Consider the following 22,789-nt stretch of genomic DNA (forward strand, 5'->3'; position numbering starts at 1 on the left):
CAGTGTATCCCACCAAGACGAACCGAGCAGCCACACAGCTGGCTCGGGCAACGCGCCGCCAAAGACGAACACGCTCTCCGAGACCCTCGCAAGGTGCGAGATGCACTTAGTCCCTCACAGGGAAAGGGCTGCCTTGAGCTGGCCCCGAAGCTGGAGGGGACGAGCAGAAGGTCCACCCCAAAGCAGAGGGATGGCACTGAGAACTAAACACTTCTTTCTTAGGCCCACGTTCAAATCAGTGGGACAGTGTGAGACAGAGCAGTTCACTCCTAGGTGAGCAGTTATGGCTCCACACACGTTCAGAGATAACTCTGCATGGGGTACCTCCATCAGTGACTAGGAAGGACTAAAATTCCCAGCCTGTGTTTGTTCTGATGGCAAAGCAGCATGAAATGCCTGCATATATGGAGTGACACCATGGAAAACAAGCCAGGTTTAATACCCAGGTGCTAACCTGTCCCGAGGAAGGTGCCTGTAGTGATTGAGCACTTTCTAGATATTTGCAGGCTGAGGTCTGCCGCTCCCAGTGCACACTCCTGCCGCTTGCCGCAGCACAAAGACCAGCCCCATGGGGAGGCGTGGAGCCAGGTGAGGCACAGTGACATGCATGCCTCCCATTTAATTTCAGCAGCCTCAAGCAACAGGGTTTCTCACAGCAAAGCTATTCCATGGCTTTACCTTTTGCTTCTATTTTAGTTACTGTAACATTTTAGGGTTCTGGGTTTTTTTAAAGTCAATTCCAGACCCCTTCTTACCCATGCCCTGGCCACAAACATTATGAAGAGCTCTCCCTGGGATCCAGCACAGAGTATGTGAAAGCCTACCTTTGCCAGACGTTCCTTCTTATCCCACCAGTCATCAAATGCCCGAAATGCTACCACTTCAACCATCTTCCGGTTCAGGTCCCTTTTCATGATAGCCTTTAGTTCCTTCACTATGACCAGGAGGACTCCATCCACGGTGGCTTTGTGGGGATCTTCCTTCTTCGGCTCATAACCTGGTGGTGGAACCGAGGGGTCAAACTTGGGCAGTGGTGGCCACTGCTGTCCACGACCAAGAGCTGCTCCCATTGAGAAAGGGCGGTAGGGCGGAAGATTCACAAACTGCATCCGGCCCGTCATGAAAGGTGGATACTGGTATGTGTTTTGCGCCTGCATCATGCGGCTCAGCATCTGAGTTTGCATCTGGAAGGACATTGGCATGCCACCCCACTGGTTGCCCAAGACACTTATCATATCCACTTGCATGACAGGGAACATGCCAGGGTGGAATGGAGGAAGCGGAGGCAAGATATGAGGCGGAGGGACCCCAGGAGGGGCAGGGAGCGGAGGCGGGGGGACGGTGACGGCGGGGTGAGTGGGTGGAGGTGGCGGAGGTAGCGGCGGAGGCATCGGGAAGCCTGGCTGTGGAGGCGGCGGAGGAGGAAGAGGAGGGAACCCTGGTGGTGGCATGGGGGGAATTGACGGGGCCATCACGGCTGTGTTGCTGACGGAGGAGTTCACCACAATGGTTTTGGCACATTCTGCACTGGTGATGGGTGCAGGGTTGGTCTCGTCATCAGAGATTTCCATGTCCTCCCCAGAAGAATGCTGACCCTGCGACAAAAGAGAGAGAAAAGGTGAGGAGCACATTCCTTTTACATTGAATACCACAGTGCTGGCTGCTTCAAACAAAAACTAAGTTTAACACATTTTAATTGGGAATGGAGAAAAGCAAGCTATGCTTTGAAAAGACATGGCCCATTGAGCAGCTGGTGCCTATTGAAGCCTTTTCCATGTCAGACCTCAGGAAGCAGAGATGTAAAAGCTTTCTAAAAGAGCATCAGTACCAAATGAACAAAACCCTCAGCTTCTACGGAATAGGAGGAATTGCTCCCGTGCTTAACGAAATACACACAATCCAAATGTCTTTCACTGCAAGATACATTATCTCTTATTTGCATCTAATACTGACAGGTGCATTACACCATGAGTTTTTATTCCTTAGTTTTCACCACACACAGAGAATTACCCTGTTTTTTAATTATAATCTCTGGCTCATTCGCTGTCAACTCTTAATCTCTAATTGTGGGAAGACAATACTTCCACATGGTTGCTGCTACTAAAAGTTGTCTTGACTAGACCACAGCAATTCACCTGGAAAAAAAGAACCCCAAATCTGCTTAAATTGCCTTTAAACGTCAGAGTCATAAATGCTGGGATTCAAAGACATAGCATATGTCATGTTCTTGGGCAAAATGAATACTTTACTAGCCACAAGAAAAATACAGAGTTACATAAAATGCTAAAACAATGTCCCACCTCAACTGTCAAAGGGATGGAAACTGGATTAAAACAGAGGGTGCCTGCTTGCTCTGAAATCTCAAAGCTGCCTGATTAGGTCTCATACAACAGAAAAGCCTCATGAGCTAGCTCCATCCTCAACAGCAAATGGTCACACCTGCATGCTATGCCCTACAGGCACTTCAGTCCTGAAGGTGTCTCCAGCACAAAGAAGCCACACATGTGACTGTCACATCCCTCAGGTATTGTTAAAACAAATCCTGATAAGAAATACAGCAACAAAATACTGCTGGAAGACACATTCAACACACTGACAGTTTATTTAGGAAACATGAACGGGGTTGACCTTTAACTAGTGGGATGTCAGCAAAGACAGGACAGGGTCCCAACAATCTTCTCCAAAACTATTTCTCCCATTCTTCCTTTTCTTCCATCTAAAATCATCAAAACCCACCACTCTTGTGACAGCAATCATCCCTCAGCTATTTTCAGGACTGAAAAGCAGAAGCACTCATCATGACCTTCTCTCCCAGGCTCTCTACAAGCATGACTGGCTTGCCTCCTTTGAACAACTTACCAAGCACTTCCTTCCTCACAACAGCTTCGCACAAAAAAGCCAGACAGTTTGCATGTTGCCACTAGCTGATCTAAATAAAGAGCATCCCCATGTTCAACAGAGCAGACCAGCGATGCTCCACCTCCACCAGAGCTCTCCTGCCTGCCCTGGATGCTGTGGGCTCTAGCCCATCTGAGGCAGTACAAGATCATGATCAAGTGGTCTTCAAGTGCCTCTCCGTATCTCAATCCTGGCAAGAGTTTTGGAACCTGCTGGCTGTTTTCAGCCAAATTTGACTGAAGAACCCAAAGATGTTTATTTCTTCCATGTTTTGTGCCAGCAGGCACCTCTTCTGTCTGCTCTCCTACTAGTCTCCCCAGTCTGAAAAAAAAAAGAGCTCAGCCCTTACCAGACAAGGGAGAACCTACACTGGGGAGAACGCTAGGAAGCAGGCTTTGCTGGCAGTTCTCATCCTGAAGCTGCTGTGATTTGATTTTTAACCTGTGAATTTTGCACAGGGTTAAGGGAACAAAAGCAAGAGCAGCTGAGTTGATGACTCTGCTATGAACTGTAGCTGTATGAATCTGAGCAACCACAACTATCCAAATCAAACCAAATGCTTCACATTTTATCAAAGGTCATCTCTGCTACAGCAGCTACCACCAGAGAGCAGGCTGAGCACAACGCTTGCAACAGCAGCTTTGCAAATCCTCCTGTCCTAGCACCTCCCCTCACCCTGGCTTCCCCGCATTCCTCTGCTGCAGCATGAACCCACCGGCTCATGCATCACATGGGTCACCCCCAAAAAGCCACTCGCAATTTTAGTGGTCTGAAAACGCTCAACCCCTAACTCAACAAGGAGACTACCATTTACCCCTGCAGAAAAGCTGAAAGCACAAGCCTGGCAAACCCTGCAGCGAGTGCTATCAACCCCCTGCTAACCGTAACAGAGAGGGGACTCTCAGAGTTGCCGAGTTGCTTTAGTGCATCTGTACATGCAGGGAGGTACTCCGAGGGCTGTTTTGTAAACCCTAAAATGAACAGCTACAAAAGAAGTAGAAATAATAATCCATTGCACTTGAGTCTTTCCAAAGCCAAATTGTATCACCTCCTCATTGAGCTGTCCACATCTGGCCAGAGTTTCTAAGTGGGTCTCACACCCTGCATCCTCTTCCCAGCTGCTCTATTGCAGTCACGTCCCGCGCTGAGGATGCTGGGGAATGAAAGGACATTCCGCAGTTTCAACTACTGCAGCTCCAGTGAAAGGGGTAAAGGAAGAACAAAGATGACGACTGTGGCAGGTGTAAACAAGTTTCCTGTGAAACAGACCCCATTTTTCAGTAAGTGAACACAAAAGGCACTGTTAAAAGCACTGGCTCCAATTGCAAAAGCTGGATGATGCTGAAGGTCAGCATTGGATAGGAAGCCAGGAATATTCAGGCTACCAAAGATAGACAAAATCAGCTTCATATTTACATTCATTTCATCTGTTGGGGTATGGAGGAAAGTCACCCCACAAAGCCTTGGTGAAGCACCAGCACCAGGCAATGTCACAGGGAGCTCCAAGCCACAAATCCTCCCCAATCCCCAGTCCCTCCTGCAAGATCCTGCACCCTCCCAGTGCTACCCAACACCAATCTGAGTCACCACTCAAGATCAGTCTGTGGTGAGTACACAGTACCGGTCCCAAAGTGCCTGCCCGAACCACCACATCCTCCCTCCCTGGAGCACCACCAGCCCAGAGCAGCCCATCTCAGCCAGTCCTGCTGCAGGAGACCCGTGTGCTCCTGCCCGTCAGCCCACTCTCATCTGCACCAGTCCTTTACTCAGTCTCAGTACCAAAGAATCCTGCCTGATAAATGAGGTTGGTTTTCCCTCTTGAAGGAAATACCAGATAGAAAATGCTGATCCTGAAATTGCAGAGAGGTGGCAGGACTAGCCAGACTCCATGTTGTAGTGCACAGCAGCTGTCTTCATTCATACATGCATTTATTTTTACTTAAGCTGAAATGAGAACTGCTAAAGCAATATCTAGCATTTTTGGAAGATTGTAAGACTTTTTTTTTTTTTTTAATTCTTCTGGTGCTCAGATGGCTCTGCAGGAAGCAACAACAGATTCCCTGCTTCCTACAATGCTGGGCTGACAACTCACCTGCACATGCACAGTGAACACAGTCTGTGCTCCAGTTTCATCCCAAGCAAAGGAAAGGGAAAGAGATTAAATGGCAAGGAAAAACAGATCAAAAAGGGGGGGGGGGGGGGGGGGGGCAGGGGGGAAGGAATATACAAGGTTAGGAAAGAGGTCAAACCAGAAGAAGATAGTCTACAAGGAAGTCTTTAAAGAAAGTTAAGTGGAATGAATATTTAAAGCAGATGAGCAGTTACAGGAAAGTCATATCTAAGGGGGGAAAACATGGGCACCGAGTGAAAGAGATCAAGGTACAGAAGCAAAAACCAAGAGGAGACATAGAAAGATCCTCTGTTATATGAATTTCTTTTCATTCACCTGTCTGAACCTGGATTTACTGTGGCTGCTACCAAATACCTCTCAGGGTAGAGCTGAAAAGTAGCTACACTGTCCTCCCAAAGAAACCACCTTCCAGCTGGCCTCCCTCTTTGTTCTCACAAGGGGAAAGAAAAAGTGAGCTGATATATGGCATATGTACTGCTAAGAGGATATCATGGCCATCACTATCAAAAAAACTGTGTCAATCAGTCCTGGAGTTCACCTGCCTGTTTCCGAGGGCATCTGGTACAACGCCTCCAGAAAACCTCCCTTCAGCCCACTGAGAGAAAAGCCATTTCCAACTAAATTAATTTGTGCTGCCATCTTTACTTTGCATTAATTAAATTAAGAGTTAGCAAAACAGGTATTTAATTATATGCATGACACATTTTTCCAAAGGTGTTTTAATGATGCAAATTCATTGGGAGAGATTCACGTCAGCATAACTGGTTACAAATGGCCTCATTCATTGTTCACCCAAAATGCTAACTGCCACCTTTAATACCGGTACAGTGTGTTTTAGCACAGGCAGAGCCTCCCGTGTTAAGTGAAGGGAACATCCTGAGATCTCATTCCTGGATCAGCCTGAATAGTGACAGGGTAGAGAGCCACTGAATGCAGGGTATCGGTTTTATCTCAGAGCAATACCCAGCATTTAGCAAGCAAATGTTCATACCTGCAGAAAAAAGAAACTACATCCTAATATTTGCATGCAGAACTGGCAGTTTCCAGATGTGAAGAGGCTGTTCTCTCCCCGACCCAGAGAAGCACTGACACTGTGGCAGCGGTTGGGAGCTTCATCATACGTGCTGTTCGGTACCTTTCCTACGGGCAGAGGAACTTCACATGCTTTCATTTCCTTTTAAAAAGGCCATCTGATAAAGAATTTACTCAGAATTTCAGAATGCATTTTGAATACCATAAGCTTACAGCTAATTTCACTTAAATAAGCTTACAGCTAATTTCACTTAAATATTCTGCTGGGTACTAAGTTACTTATATTTGAGGTAGGGAAGTTATATCACTGAACATAGCAACTACTCTGACATAGCCTGGCTGAGCTCTGGTGCATCAAAATAATGAAATGAAGGATTAATGGCATTCAGCTCGATGCAAGGTCATTAGCTTTAATGAAGTGAAGCATCCCATGCTTGCAAGAAGCAGCAAACCTTTAAGCCCACTGCAACTTGCGCTCACAGAAACCAAAACAGAACAAAAAAATTCACTCTAAGCCCTAAAACTTCAAAACCTCCATATTTAAATACTGAAAATCTTTGCCATTTAAAATGTTAAGAAGCAGCTTTTCAATACAGCTAGAACTAAAATCAGAAGTGGCTCTTGGACAAAAAGTTTTCATAACCTGGTCAAGCAGTCATCACTTGTTTTTGGATTAAGTCCATCCAAGGGTCTAAAAAATTCTTAAGTGAGCAAGTCTCACCCTTTATCCTTACAAAAAAGTAGGGAAAGAAAAGCCTTCAGTGGTGAGGGGGAGAGGACAACTGACCAAACAGGGTCTCACAGCAAGTCACCGATGGGAGTTGAGAATAGACCCCAAGTTCCTCTGACTTCCTATTCCCTGGCTCCAGCTGCCTCCCCGCACCGAGCTCACACCATGCTTTGCATTTGACAAGGAAAACGGCCCTAGTGCGATACACTGTGATCCCAGGGTGAAAATAGCCCAAGTTCTCTAACACAAAACTTCCTCTTCCCAGACTCCTTCAGCAGAGCACATTAAAATGAACACCACATTTCAAACCTGCCACATTTCTTACAACACCGTCCAGAACAAAACGGAAGCCTGAGGATGCAAACCAGCCACCTGCAATTCTTCCTCAAAGACACAATTTCAATTAAAAACTCCTTAAAAAAAATACAAGCCCATTCAAGTTCGGCCCAGAGAATCCCACCATCCTTTTTGCTAACAGAGTGAAACACCTCTTGCTGAACAAAATCTACATACCAGAGCACAGCAAGGGTTTCTGGGAGTATTGCTTTGCTCACTTTCAATCTGCTTTTAGCTAGCAAAGAGCCTGCAGGTTCTACACATTCTTGGCAAAGCCTGTAAAGAGGAGCCATGCCTCTGAACTGCCCTCTTTGCTTACTGGGAGTGCAATACTTGGGCACAATGACATGGCAGAGGGAACGTGCTAAGCATTCACACCTCATGGTGTCAGGCGTGAACAAGGCAGACTCAGTACCATATTTACAATACATACAAATATTTTTACTTTGCTAACTATAATTATAGCTCTTCCTCTGAAAGAACACACACAAGGGTGGTACTTTGCTGGTGTTGCAGAAGTGGAGTACAGGAGGGCAGAGCTACTCAAGGTGCTTTGCCAGCAGTTTAGCTACAGCAGCAAAAAAAACCAGAGCAAACCGCTGCCTACACTTTCCAGGGTGAGCTTTCAAGCCTGTTCAGATAACTGTGCCACCATCAGCACCCATGGTGGCTTGCATGGGCCAGCACACCACCACTGCAGCCTGGATCTACAGTGAAGTTTGTTTACTGCCTCCTCCCCAGACACCCTGGATTGGTTAGTCACGTCTTTCTACCTCCTTTGGGCAGCTAAGAGAACACCCATCCTCCTGCTGCTGTCAGAGCATGCAATTGCAATCATGGCAGCTTTTAATTGGGACAAAGACAGCTTTCAGGTGTATTTGCACTACAGTAAAATTCCTAGCTCAGTAACAGGCAAATGGAAAGATTAACATGTTACAGATCAGTGATTATAAGTATCTTCAGCAACATGTATTTCCATCTCAAGAACAGAAGACTGCACGATTTTTATATAGCTGTATATTTATACGGCACTTTGCAAATCTAACTCGCAGGCAAATGTTGCAAACAAAGCAGAGCAGAACACAGACAGATCAGGGCAATAGACTCACCGCTGTCCCCCACAAAAAGGGGCACCAAAAAGGCTGCAGTGGAGCAGGGATTTCTCACAAAAGGAGAGACATTACTTGGGTGTTTTGATTTCTTTATTATTGATTGTTAAAGTATCTCTCACTACTTGAAAAAGAGCATTCAAGCTCCATGAGATGATAATATCCTACCTGACACATACACTGTCTTGGCTCAGCTTGTGTTTTGGTCTGGTACTTATTTGCAGCGCTTCTTTGGCACAGACAACTCTCCCCACACCTACAGGGCTGCGCAACAAGTAAAACAAGTGACAATAATATTCAGGTGCTCATTGTAAACAAACAGCACTGTAAACACCAGCCTAACTTATGCCACTTTCTTTTCTTCTTCTAATGTCAAGAGGGAACTTTAAGTCAATGCCTCAAACCACTGAAGGATAGAGGAAGAATTCCCCATCGGTCCCAGAACAGGGGAACAGGGGTGAGGAAATGCCACCATGGTGCTTGTTTGTCTCTCACAATGTGCTGCCTCAGGTGCTGGTCCCTAATTAGACCATCCTGTGTATGGGGAGATGCCACAAGTTGGGATTTTGGAAGGATGCAAGGATGGAGCTCACCTGGGCTTTCAGTGCACAGCAGAAAGGGCTCTTGAGAAGGGGAGGCACATGGAGCTAAGGCTTACAAAGGGAAAAGATCTCCTCACTCACTTCCAGTGTTTCCTGACACTAGAAACTTGTAAATCGACTTGTGTTTTAAAGACAGCAGGTGAGCCGGAAGGTTGCCCAATCATCTATGCCATCATTAGAAAATCTAGTGAATTAAGATGACAAAATGAGCTAAAATGACTCCTGTACGATGGGCAGAAGTGCCAAAGACAGTATTCCCAGACTCATGCAAATCTGCACCTCCAGTTTCCTGCAGGCCCTTGTATGCATCAAGCATCTGAGATGGGTCTTGACACTTTGAGGCACCGTTTCAGACTCCAGAGGGGATTATCCTCTGCCTTCTCCCCGCAGGACAGTGGAATAACATCAATGTCTCCAAGGAAAGAAACAGAGCAGTAGCTTAAGTCAGTATTTCCCAAAGCAAAGACCCTGACGTGACACAGGGCATGAAATGGGCCACAAAAAACCAGAAAAATAGGAGAAAATAAATGAAACAATTGAACAGGAGGGGTTCAGGCTATTTTTACTTGACTGTACCTAGAAGCTCCAGTGGCTGTACGAAATGATGCATGGATTCTTCTTTCCAAAGGTTGAGATGGATCTCGGAGTAAGAAACACCCATTTAGGCAGCCTCTATGCATCTCCATAAGGCTAAGAACTTTTTTTTATGTAGCAAGTGATCAAGGGAAGGACAGAAAACTCTAGGTGAAGAAAAGAGGACAGAGATGGGAAGCAAATGCAGTGTCATTAGTGGTCTGAGGTAACCAGATCTTCACTGATCCAGAAACAAGATGACTTGAGAAATGTGATCCCAAGGGGAAAAGATTCAACCAGTATTCAGTACTTTCAAAAATCCATTCTCTTGGCAAGAGAGCACCATACTTCAGTTTTCAACATGACTTTCAAGAGGCCACTGCAAGAGCTTCCTAGGATAGCAGTCCTCAGAGCCATAAATTAAGCCAGTGGGAAAACAACTGCCAGATTTGCCTGAGCAGAAAGCCTGAAGAGATGAATTGGCAGAGAGGACAAAAACTTGCCGAGGGTTTTTCTCTGTTAGCAAGTGGATTACCTTCCACAAAAAGGGTGGTTTAATTCAGGTCTTTCTCCCTTCCAAAAGGGAAAGGAGGCTCTGAACTGCAAGCTTCATGGCATATGATGTGGTTATATGGTTACACCATTCCTGTTGGCAAGATCACCGAAGAAGGGATATTTGGAGAAGCCAGACATTACCCCTGGGCTTCCAGCATGCACAAGAGACTCTCTGGTGTCTGCAGGGTCAGCTCTAGGAAGAGTGCAGACTAACATAACATCCTTTGGATCCACATTCATCAATGCTGAGACTGGAAACTTCCAGATTCCCTGACTGCAAAGACTTGAGCAGAGACAAACATGAACATACAACTAGGCAGATCACAAAATACAGTGAAAGTACGAGACGGGGAGTCACTGGACCCCAGCCCGTGATCAGGGATGCCTGGGCAGCCCGTGCGTGCCCCGATGCGAAGCCTGCCTGGACAGTCGCCCCTTCTGCATTATATGAACAAATCCGAAGTGGCAGGGCGAATGTGTGCCAATTCAGGGGCTGCGTCATGTGGCCATAGAGTTTTTCATCACATATGAAACACCCTAAAATTGGATTTACCATCTCATGGAACCATGGCCTTTTCCCTCAAGTCTTAAGTAGATCTTATTAAGGGGAAAAAAAAGGTTTCTTTATGGGGGGGAGGAGGAGGTAGGGAAAAGGAAGGAGGAAAAGAGAGGGGTGTTAACATTGGGGAGCCATGTAACAAGGCAGGCTCTTTCCACAGCAATGGTTGTTCTGGTTTCCCTATTTCAGATGGGGGGAAGGGATAGCTGAAGAGCTATTTGCAATCTAACTTCAAAGGCTTTAGTTGGCTGGGAAGCTAAGTCATGCATAAAAGGATGGTAGAGTGGCAAGAAAATACCCCCTACAGATAAATTAGTCAGGGAATGTTCTCTGCTTCTCCCAAAGACTTTCATACAGCCAGACTGACTTTACCCAGGTAAAGCCGTTTTCAGACACCAGGTTCAGTGATGCAGAGGCCTAGGAACAAACCAGCCAAATCCAACACAGGAACTAAACAGTCTCTCTGAAAAAGAGAAAGGCGGCAGTAAGCACGCAATGGACTTCTCTCTCATTTTCTGCCATCTCAGCTATTATCAGTAGATTTTATTCTAAGGTTTGTCCACACACAAAAGATGCAGAGTCTGAGGCAGCATCTCCCTCTCTAAAGTTGCAAGGAATTTAGGAGAAAACACACGGTATATGGAGAACTCATTTCCCAAATGATTCTGAAATGCTCTGTTTTGTTCTTCACGCTGGTGTGCAAAAACACACCCACATTTCTAGAGAGTAGAAGGTACTTTACAACTGAGGATAAAGAAGGGAATTGGCAACATCAGATCAGAGTCCATCTATAAGTTAAAAAAAGTAACTGAGTGTGCAGAGTACACAGATACCTTACAGTTCAGTGGCCGGCAGGAGCTCATACGCCATCCCCTGAGCTTACCCTCATACTTAAACCTTAGGTCAAATGGAGCCACAAATTCAGATCTTGCTACCAACAGGTCGATAAGAAAGCAGATAAGCTGGGAAAACAGTCTAGCTTCCCAGCTGATATCAGTCTATTGAAGAATAGGTTGTACACATACTGTATTTAAACACATTTTAATCAGCAGAACTAGGCCAATTTGATATTCTTTCCTTTTTACATACTACTACTATACCCTTGAGTATCTGAAATCACATGGCTATTACTGTTATGGTAGCATTTTCAGTACTCTGTTCAGTGCTCTCTGCATTTCCAGGATTAGTAGCAACAGCAGTTTCATTTGCAAGACCTGGACGTCTGCAATACAACCTGTGCAATATTGAGTCTCCTCAGAAGGGAGGGCAGAAACGAAGGAATCGAGGTGTTGAAGGACAACGGGCAAAAGAAAAAAAGAAGAGCTTTTGTTAGATCATTCATCAGTATCATCTTTTAATGTTCTTCCGCTCACTGCCGTCTGCTCTCAGAGCCAGGTGCCATTAGTATATCCCGAGGCAGCAGTTCAGACACTTGCCTTCTTTCTCAAGAGGTATGATGAGCCTGGCTTCTCCCTCCGCTCTCCAAGAGCTTGAGCTATTCTTGCCCTGAATTTCTAGGGTGCAGTCCTGATCTGTTCATGCAGCTGGGGAGCAAAGAGGCCTAACTGTTTTTGGCACCTGCAAGAAAACCCAGGAGCCTGTAGCCCACAGCTGATTGATGTAGCCCAGAACAGCCCTTTCCAAACAAGTACAGCTTTTACTCTCCAAAAAGTGTGAAACGAGCAAGGGGAAAGAGTTAAAGTCCTGATTTTTATGTGAACCTTTCCCTTTCCTGAACACTTTTGCTGAGATTTCATGAGCCCTCCACTGCTGGCCTGGGAGGTCACACAGACTTAGCACTACTCTCCTCCCAGGAGCTCTCTACTATCCCAGTACCAACTATTTGAGAAGAAATAAGAAAGCATGAAAGGGGGAACATACTGTTAATAAGGTCTTTAGGACCTCGTTATCATCTTGAGCGCACTCACAGTGGCAACACAGTATGGTTTCAAATAAGAAAACTTGCGTCCTTCTGTTCTGGAGACAGCCGCTGCTATCATCCCAAGATAGGACAATAGGACATCTGCTGTGTTTCTGAAATTCCCAGCAAAACTGCTGCAGAGAAGACTGTTCAGCCAGTCCACCTGGTCTTGACTGTCTGACAAAAAGCATTTAACCACTTTGGATGAAGCCCCCACTGCAGGTGGTGCAAGTGCTCCAGGCTTGCTGCGACACAGCAATAGAGAATGACCCTGGGGAACGAGGCTCACGAGACAAAAACTTCTAACTAGCTGTGGCCAGACTGCGAGCCCTTTGCAGCAATGACCACAAATGATGACTGGCACCCTAACAAGCTTAGCAGGCTCCACTCATTTTCTAAGCATTACAACACAAGTTAACAAGTCCTTCCCAGCAAAGTGCCTTAGATGTATTAAAACCCAGCTAGACCGCAGGAGACGCTTCACTCCAAGGAGCCTATTTCAAGCAGCTAAAGCAGCTGAGTAGAGATGTTCTTCCTCAAAAGTAAGGGTGAGGCCAGCAAGAAACAGTTCCCCTTTGGTAACGTTTCTCTTCTCTTACCGATCTTCTCTCTGGAGGCATCTTGAATTTTTCACTGCTTTATTTCCTGCTTAGATTTTCCTTCTCTTGCTGTACTCTGATTTAACGAAGTGCAGTCAAAGAGAACAGAATCAAGCACATCAGCTGAGGTATGCAACATATTCATTAAAACACTAAAAATCTTTCTCATTCTAAGACAAAGCCTAAAGCAATATCCAGCCAGAAATACCTTCAAGCTGTCCCTCTCCAAAACCTCCTCAGTGAGGGAAAGGCAACTTTTTCCCCATACCACTCCTCTTGGGTGATGGAAACATAACCCTTCTAGCTGCCAACTGTTGACTGATCCCTTAACAAAATAACCTCTGTGCAGAACATGGCATTTCTCATGGCCTTCTGGAAGATACCAAACTTTTGCTATTAAACTATCCCCACTATATGCAAAATAAATTGTGTAACCGCAACTGTTCTAAATTACCAGAGTGGAAATACCCCACAGCTGGGCTGCACTCCCGCTGCCATTTGTGCAGGCATAAAATATTCAAAAAAAGAGACAAGAGGTAGAGTATGCTGATTTCCCCACCTGTCCCCTAATTAGCAAGCAGGAGGTTTAAAACAAACACATGGAAACACTCTTAATCTAGAGCAAAATTCAGCTGTACACCTCATTGCCACAAGATACTGCAAAGACTCAGAAGTGCAGATGGGTTTAAAAATGAATTAGACATTTGTGGAAGACAGGTCCACCAGCAACTACTGAACAAGATCACGTCCTAATCTGCTGGCCCTAAGTAGCAGAGGGACACCAGGGTAGCACCACCGCATACAGCCCTGCTGCTGCTGGGGTTTTTGCATGGCATGAACTACTCTGACCTCCCACTGAAGGTTTTTCAGTAACCTAGAGGAAATAACCCCCAACAACACAGACAAACAAGGAGAGGTAAAGACATGCGGAAAGGTAAAGACATGCCTTTTCCTTGCTTACTCATGAGTTAGTCCAAAGTCTCTTTCTGTTCTCTCTTGCAGCAAAGCCACCATCAAAAGGTCTACCATAGATGACTGCTCAAGCAGAAGGGCTGCGTGCACACGGGCAGAGCCGTTCAGTGGCAGCAGCCAGTGCCAGACAACCTGTGCTCTGCTTCTCAGACTGACCACTGCAGCCCTCAGGCTCTTTCAGGCCTCCCCATATTGGTGACACTTATTTTACTCACTTCCTTAATACTTGCTTTAAAGAGCTTTGCTAAAATGATCAAGATGAGTGCAAAGCCCTGCAGAAGTACGCAGCAGTACAGCATCTCTACAGCCCATACTTGAGCAGACATATCTAAACCATGCTCAATCACACAGCTCTTATTTTTACTTTTTAAAGCATCTTTCCCATTAGATTGGTTCATTAGTTTGAAGTTACATATGAACTCTTTAAAAGGCAGGTTACTCATTTAAAGAGCTGCATGAAATAGTTGAAAAAGGCACAAAAACAACCGAACATGGCTCTCTGCTTGTGCCCTTCATGCACTGCTCCAGGTGACCAGGTGGAAGGCACAGGCATTATTATTTTATTTTTTTTTTTTTTAGCAGTTGCACAAGAACAGCTGGCTTGGTGGTTTGCATGTAATAGTTTTCTACTTAGGACAGTTTAGCCTCAGCACCTTCTCAAGCACCAGAGCTGCACAGTACTTCTTACACCACGTACCATATTCAATACATCTCACTTACCGGATGTGATACTAAGGTTGTGCCTCACTAGAACACAGTTACACTGTGCAATATTCTTTATACCAGAGCTCAGTTAAAATAGTAAAAATATTGCAAAAACTGGGTCATAACAAGGGTCCAACATTTATCCTGCTTACAAGTCAGTTTGTACATTTAGCCCCAAATTCACTTACAGTAAAATCTAGTCCTAACGCAATCTCCATCCCCATTCAGAAGTCTAGAGACTACTAATAAACTGCCCTTCAGGTTTTTTGTTTGGTGGTGTTTTGGGTTTTTTTTTAAAGGCATGGTACTATCTAAAGCTCAGGTTTTCTTCAGCTTGGACACTGAAAGCAGATCCACACAAACACTTTCAGAGCAATGACAGAGGCCATGTGGAAGCTGCACCTACCGCACAGTCAGTGACCCCCAAAAAACAGTGCAAACCCACCTGCGCAGTTCCTCATGTCTCCTTTGTCTGCCTCCCCTGGCTCCATGACTCCACAGCGATACGCAGCCAGCTGAGCTGGGCTGCGAAAGCTGCCCCAGGGTCCCCTCAGAAGACCATGTACTCACAGAGCCATGCCAAAAGGCACTTACCTGACTACAGCCTTGAGCCACAGCCCTTTTGTAGCACCCACCTCCCAGCCAACACAAAGTCATGCAACAAGATTTTCTCAAGCTGAAGGCTGAGCATCCAACCCAGCAAGGATCACCACTTACTTCTGGTGTCCTGCAGCCAGGCTGGGTGCTCCCTGTGCAATACCAGCTCCTGGGGAATTTAAAAGCAACTCCAGCATCGGGTCTCCATCCTCCATCAGGGCTCTGCTGGGGCAAGGCTGCCCTTCACCACTAAACCCACGCCACCTTCCTACCTGCTTCTCACTGACCTGGAATACACCTCAGGTTTGCAAACACATCTGCTGTTACCACTTCTCTGATTAATTTGGGAGATACATCCCACCTGACATTATATTAACAAGCAAATAAATTCATTAAGACACCCATGTCAAAATGCATCCTTTCACACAGACCTCCATGGCATATATTCAACTGGTAGATTGCCCTTTATGTTCTACTGTAATTTGAATAATTTTATACAGTACTAAGGATTTTCATCTTTTCCAAGTATTTTTTTTCCTGGACAACAGCAAAATGCTTGTAGCACCATGATAACAGTTGCTCACATTTATCTGCATCATTCAAAGACAATATTTCAATTATCTGCACTGGAAACTCTCAGCCACATCTGCTGACCAAAATACCACATTTGGCAACCACTTAGCAACAAGGACTGGATTGAGAAACTATCCTCAGAGCTATGCGCCAACATTAAACCAGCTCCTGCTTCCACCAAATAACACTGCTATCACCTGAAACACATATATTTTGTTTTGCCTGGGACACACAAGGCACCAGAAATAACAAGCTCCTCTGGGAGAAGGGAAACCTGGAAAGAAGCCACCTACTTCAGCAGGCGTTCCCCGGGCTCCAGAGGGAACTTCTCCCCAACACGTGCAACGCATGTTAAGCCTGCACAGCAGGAGGAGGACACACCACTTGGACATAAGCACAAAACTATACTGCTTACTGTGACACACAGCTCTTTTTGGAAAAATCTGGATGTAAGAAAGCAACTCTCACTCCACACCATCTACAAAAGCAGCAGACATCTGATTCCTTGATCAGGCCACCAAAGGGCTGTTTCAACCCCAGGAAAAACAAACCCCAGTCCTTCCTTCTCATCACCCAACCTGCATCATCCTCAGGCCTCTTCTTCCTAAGGCTCCATGCCATTGCACTCATGGATACAGGGAATCTGGGCAGTGATGAGTTTGAGGACAACCCACCTTGAATGCTTGAAGGCACAGGCAAGGAGGAAAGATAGGAAGGACTGGACCCTGGTGGGATCATCTCTGCTTCTCCTCCTCACCATTCTCAGAGCCTTTTTCCTAACAATCTCCCTGACTTACCACCTGATATGGAGAGAGAGATACTGGGGAACACACAGGTGAGCTGGTCAAAGATGTGCAATAAATTGCACTTAGTAAAGTTTCAACTCCACATAAATACATACTCCACAAAACACACATGTTCAGAGCAGCCAGCAAATCCAACTGCCACTAAAAAGTACCTAAGTCGAAACACCCAAGTCCCAACAAGTGAAAACTGGAAGTTCTGCTACAGCTGTCTGACCCTTTTGCAACCAAACCTCCAAACCATAAGAACTGCTGCCAACTTTGAGTTCAAGCAGCAGTTTCGTTTCCTCCCCATGCCGTGCCTGCGCAGCGCTCACAGTGCCCTCTATGCATAGAGCGATTGCCGAAGACCAAGCCGCGAACAACTTCCTTTACTCAAACTGCTCCTGAAGCAACACTTTTGCAACGCCTGCAGGAGTGAACCTATTCCAATCTGGGGAGAAATTAGAAACCCCAATTTGCCATCTTGCTATTTTATATGCATCTCGACCTCATCAGGCCTGTCTGCGCCACTGGAAACTTGTGAAAGCAGCCACTGGCTTTATTTTAGCACTAAGCAAATAAAAAACATTTTAAAAGACCTTTTAAAAAACTTGTTTTCTTTTTTTAAATACTTTGGTTTTAGGAGCTGAAAAATTTGAGCAACCTTTTTCTCACAATGAATGGACATTTCCAAAAGCAAGCACTGCACTTTCATAATAAACCTTGAGACAGCAGTAACATGTCTGGGTCAAAGGAGCCCTCGTGGGCAGGTATGTGATGTACAGAGTTAACGAACTCATGGGTTTCATTTTGAGTTTTGCCCCGTCTTTGCTAGGTACAAACAAGTACCCCAAACTGAAAACTAAAATTAATAGAAGGGGGATGGCAAAGTCATGGGACTCAAAATTGATGCATACAGAAAAAACATTCAACTGATGAACTGCATCTATTTAGAGGACTTCAGGAAAGGCAACAGCCAGCAGAAATTTGAATAAGCGCTCGTCTGCTCACTGCTCTGTGTCAGACACAGACACATACAGAACACAGTGGCTGCTCCATCTTCTTCAAAATCAGACCCAGAAATTAGTGCTGTTCGGGTGGCTGCCAGCACAATATGTTAACAGCAATTATTTTCTCAATATTTCTACTGATTACCTAACACACTGGCACATTTTCTCAGTGTCACTGCATGTTGCAACACATACTGCCATCCAGTAACTTGTCTGTATTCCCTTGGTCACTTTTCACAACCATCAGATGTGAAATGCAACTAGAATGATAATGGGTTGGAGAAACTGCGAGGAAAACATGTCACTTCAATGTGAGGCTTCATGGCCTGCATTTATGACATCTGAACACTCAATATCATCACTGCTAAAGCCTGAGTGTTGAAAAGAATAGGAAGAACTCTATAAGCAGCAAAAGGAAGATGCCAAGGGCTCTCTAACCATAAATGGTCTGCAGAGCTCAGACTTGCAAATATTATTCTGCCATAATCTATATGCTATGGTTAAAACATTGCCATTTGGATCTAAGTTTCCAGAGCAGCAGAGCTTACAGAAACACAAAATAAGCAATGCTCTACCTACTAACAAGCAATTTAATTATATATACCCAGTCCACCAGGAACTGAGAATTTACAGAAAGTCACTGGTGACAAAACGGAGAACGAACTGAGCTAGTGGCAAGAATATAATCAGCAACAGTGATTTATAAAAAGGGATGGCAATGTCATTTCTATCAGGTATGCAAAATGCAAAAGCCTCAAAGTCTTGGCCTGGTATGAGAGAGTGAAAGAACCACTCAGCCTCCCAACCACAGCCTGCTTTCTATTTTTCAGTTACACTCCAGAGCATTTCACCATTTCTAGCTCTGTTATCAACAAGAGGCAAGTTCTTTCATTCTACTGAAGTTGTTAGGTACCCAAAAAACCCAAACCATAAACAGTCCAGTATTTCCCCATTTAGTTCCTGCTCCCCGTGATGAGCATACGTGTATGAGGAAATGCATCACCAGGAACAGCAGGTGAATCCTATGCAATTCTGCTCTGAAAAAGCAACTGTAAAAACTGACACTGGGCTTGTTACCTCTCACTGCTTCCTATATTGAACACATTTGGCCAGTCAAGCCCTCTGCATTGCTAACCACCAGTTTTGCAAGCACTCCCAAGAATCAAACTGGTGACAAATATAAAAAGTCAAAAGTCAAATACAGCTTAGCAAACACAAAGAGACTTCTCTACTTCATATAAATTTTTGTAGGAGCAGCAGGTTATCATGTGGTAAATTAATCAGAGGTACAAGGAAGCAGTCCCTGCCTGTGGTCTTCCAGTATCAGCTCCAAAAAAAAACTCATAAGATAACAAAACCCTGCATTTTCACTGCTTCGGGAGCCAGATATCCTCACCTTTGCCAGGTTATACAGGAATTGACCCTGAACCCTGAGCATCCTTGGGAAGGTGCAGGGCTGTAGTCCTGCTCCAACATGCTCCCTCCTCTGGGCATGGAGGCTGAACAGATCTCTGAGGTCTCAAAAGGGTCCAGTGTAGTGTCATATTTAAATCACCTTTTGAGGGATTTGTGTGCTGCCTTTCTTTTCTGAACAAGCTTAAACTCCACAAGATCCCCTGAAGTCCCTGTGGCTTCTCGCTGCTGTTGTGCCTAGGTCAGAGAGGGCAGAACTGAACCCACAGTTAAAGCAGCTTGCTCTCATTTTAATTTCACAGGTTTAGTATGGCTGGTAATTCACATGTAAAACCACAGCAGTCATCCAAATCCTTGCTGCCTGGGCATTGGCTGGCTGCATTTCTGGAAATTCATGGTCATAACATATACCTATTTTTTGAGTTTCCATTAGGAACCGGTTCTGTCAGGCATGATCGCATTTGCAAGAGCTCAGGAGGCAGGAAAATTTGAAAAAGTGTTTATGAGACTGGGCATAAATCACAGCTCTCAGGTTTTTCTCCCTTCTTCAATTAAAAAAATACGTTCAGAGCAACCATACCCCACATCTACTCCCCCCATCTCCCTCCAGAAATGATGAATCCCACTCTGGCTGTAAATTGGATCCCAGGCGTACCTATATATATTATACATACATAACAGCTACTTACGGGCATAAGGGCTCTTGCACAGTTACTGTGGAAACCAAGGTATCAAATTTCCTGGCTGTTAAGACTCTACCTTCTCAACCTTAATGTGCATTTACCTTGAATAAATCACTTCTGCACCCTCCAGCCCAGAAACATCCTTTAGTAGAGTGCATTCGGGTTCATCTTTAGGAGGCTCCATCTAACCTGCTGTCAATGTCCCAGGAACACAGGGCTGCCTCCAACCCCGCACAACCCGCGGATGGGAGCAGCGTACAGGAGGAGAGAGCACCCTTCTGCAGGCAGAGACTGACTCGTTCCTGCGCAGCACAACTCCAAGGGGCATCAACCACTCCTGGGGCAACCATGGCAGGTACTGCTGACAGAGAACCCCCCTGCAGCTCCTCTCGCTGCCTCGACAGCATCGGGGCACTGCTTTTTCTCACAGGCGCTCGTGACAACTAAAGGTTGAACTTGGCTCTGTAGGAAAGGGGAATCATTTACCAGCTACTGAAACACAGCCTGGTCTGGATGGCGATGCAGCAGCATGGAGTGGCACAAGACACGATGCAGTGTCTTGAAGAGAATGTCATCACATCCTGCTAAGGCTCCGGAGGGAGAATGTGACACTTCAACATAAATTTCTTCCAGTTCTGGCCACGACCACACAAGAACCCAAAGATACTTCAATGCGAAGTGCAAATTCAGCCCAGATGTAACCTCAGGGACTTCAGCAGAGCTCACCATAGGGCTGAGCCTGACCCACCTCGTCTATGTGTAAGCACAGCTCAGAAATTCTCCCTGGGTAACTGCGAGAGGATCTGCTGCATATGCATAGCTTGTAACAGGGATGCCAAAGCTGTCCTGTAAGAGGCACCTCACCATCTAGCACGGCAAAAAAAATTTACAACAGCTGAGTGAGACGCTGAGGGGTGCTGGTGACAGCAGTGGCTTTTGGGGTCTCTGTCGGGCTGCTGTGCACTGTGCAACTTCCAGTTCGCTCCCCAAACCATTTGATAAAATTCACAGTGAGCAGCAAGAGAACTGCTCTCACCTCATTCATGTTTCAGGATCTTTATTTTTATTATTATCTTTGGCATTTTTAAGGCACCCCACCACAGTAACTAAGTGCTTAGCCAAACTACCAGGAAGACAGGAGTCTGTTGATCCTTCAATTAAATGTACTTTTGTACTTATAAATCTAGAAAAATACCATTGTCAATCATACAGACTTCCTATTATACACTGGCTATGCACACAAACTAATACATTCACATAAACTGAAACATGAAAGGCATCATCAATATACAAGAAAGTTACTTGTTACAATCCTGTCTGTCACCCTCCCCAGCACACACAGGCAGGGCCTCTTCCTGTAACAAGCCAAGCAAAAACAAGACCTGGCTCAAATGGGATGTCAAAACGTCAAACTGTACTTACTTAACCTTTGCACTTCTGAAACAGCAAAGATCCTGTGAAAAAGAAATTATTACAATTCTTTCCTTGTTATCTCTCAGGAACATAGGAAGGAAAGTTTGTATGTTGCTACCCTCAAAAATTTTCCTAAAATAACAATGCAGCCCAGCTGTTTTCTTTCCTTGCCATCTTCTAGTTTCTTGAAAAAGCCCTCTCTGCCTTGTCTTCCAGGCTGGCAGGTTGTGCTGTTTGTAAAGAATCCCTTTTCTCCTCTTACCTCGTACTGCCCACATCCCGCTCTGTTCCACCTCTCAGCGCTCGTCCCTTGGCTAAGCTTAGCAGGACTTTCTCTGCAGACCATAATCACTGCTCTGAGATTAGTCGGAGTTAGGTGTTGCAGACAGATGCACAGCCCTTCCTCTCCCACACCCAAACTCCCTGCCAAGCTCTGGCTTAGGAGTATCATACCAGATCTTGAAATCAAACTCCGGGGTCTTGCATGATAAATCAGAGCAATTGCTGGGGCTTGGCTGTACTTCCTTTACTTATGGCAAGTCTGGGGTGGTTAACTTGCCTGACGATTTGACAGCGCTTCACCTATAGAACAAATGTTACCATATTAGCAATCATTGACAAAAATTGTGCTTGTTTTGATGGGAAACAGGAGTAGGTCCTTGAAGAGCACCTATTGTCTCAGGAAAAGCTTCCCTGCAACTTTGCTGGCATCCTTATGAATCCTGAGATTTTCCCAGCTAGAGCACCCGCCCAAAGAGAGCTGGCCTGGGGCTGCTCCAACCCTTGAAGAGCCAAATATGAAGTAAATAACAAGTTCAAACTCTCTGCCCTTTATTGCTTCCTTATGATACTTAATGAGCCCTCCCTACGCTAATATATCATTTCTGCTCCACTCCCCACACCACACAGTCACTAGAAATATTCCTGTCTGCCTTCCCTCTGTTTTGCTGAAGGATTCTCTGAAGGACTGGAAGTTGAATAGTGGTATCACAATAGGCTGAAGCCGGAGGTTCAGCTTTCCAGCCCTCAGACAGACTCAATGCCCCTCTCTAACTCAGTTGGAAAGCTGCAGCTCAAATTTCAGCCTATGTTAAGTCACTGTTCAGCTCTGTTCCTTCAGCAAAAGGGAAGCCAGGAGAGCCTTTCTGTAAAGCAAAAAACTGGGGGGGGAGGGGGGGGAGAAGGGCGGGGGAAGGAAGAAAAAACACATGGAGATCGTTTTTTGTACATCAGAAGGAGCAATGAAAGGCGCAGGCAACTTTTCAAACGTGCCAGAATAGCTTAGTGTGATTTGTAACCAAGAGGAGGGTTGAATAAACAGCTCCAACAACAAACATCAAACTTTTTTTGGGGGGAGGAGACAACTAAGGCAGCAATGACCTGCATGGAGACCCTGCTACCACCTTTCTGACTTCTGCAGAGGATGGAGGCATTTGTATCATTTTGTATCATAGAACCATCGATGTGAACTTCTGACACCAGCGTCTCATTAAGGGGAGACATAGACTTAACATGGGCTTCAACGTCAGCATGCCGCAGCCCCATATCACAACCTACAAATATAACATCCCAGCCAGTCCCCCAACGCTGATC

General features: G+C 45.5%; 1 protein-coding gene across 2 annotated transcripts in view; it reads right to left on the reverse strand.

Annotated features, from left to right (window-relative positions):
• SETD1B (SET domain containing 1B, histone lysine methyltransferase) overlaps positions 1–22,789 on the reverse strand; it is a 50,478-nt gene that overhangs the window by 16,838 nt on the left and 10,851 nt on the right. For both annotated transcript variants that reach the window (XM_075041302.1, XM_075041303.1), the window contains exon 7: positions 825–1,595. In XM_075041302.1, coding sequence (XP_074897403.1) covers positions 825–1,595 — 771 coding nt within the window. The remainder of the gene's footprint in view (positions 1–824; positions 1,596–22,789) is intronic.

The sequence above is a fragment of the Buteo buteo genome, chromosome 11 (genome assembly GCF_964188355.1).
Source record: "Buteo buteo chromosome 11, bButBut1.hap1.1, whole genome shotgun sequence".
Classification (NCBI taxonomy): Eukaryota; Metazoa; Chordata; class Aves; order Accipitriformes; family Accipitridae; genus Buteo; species Buteo buteo.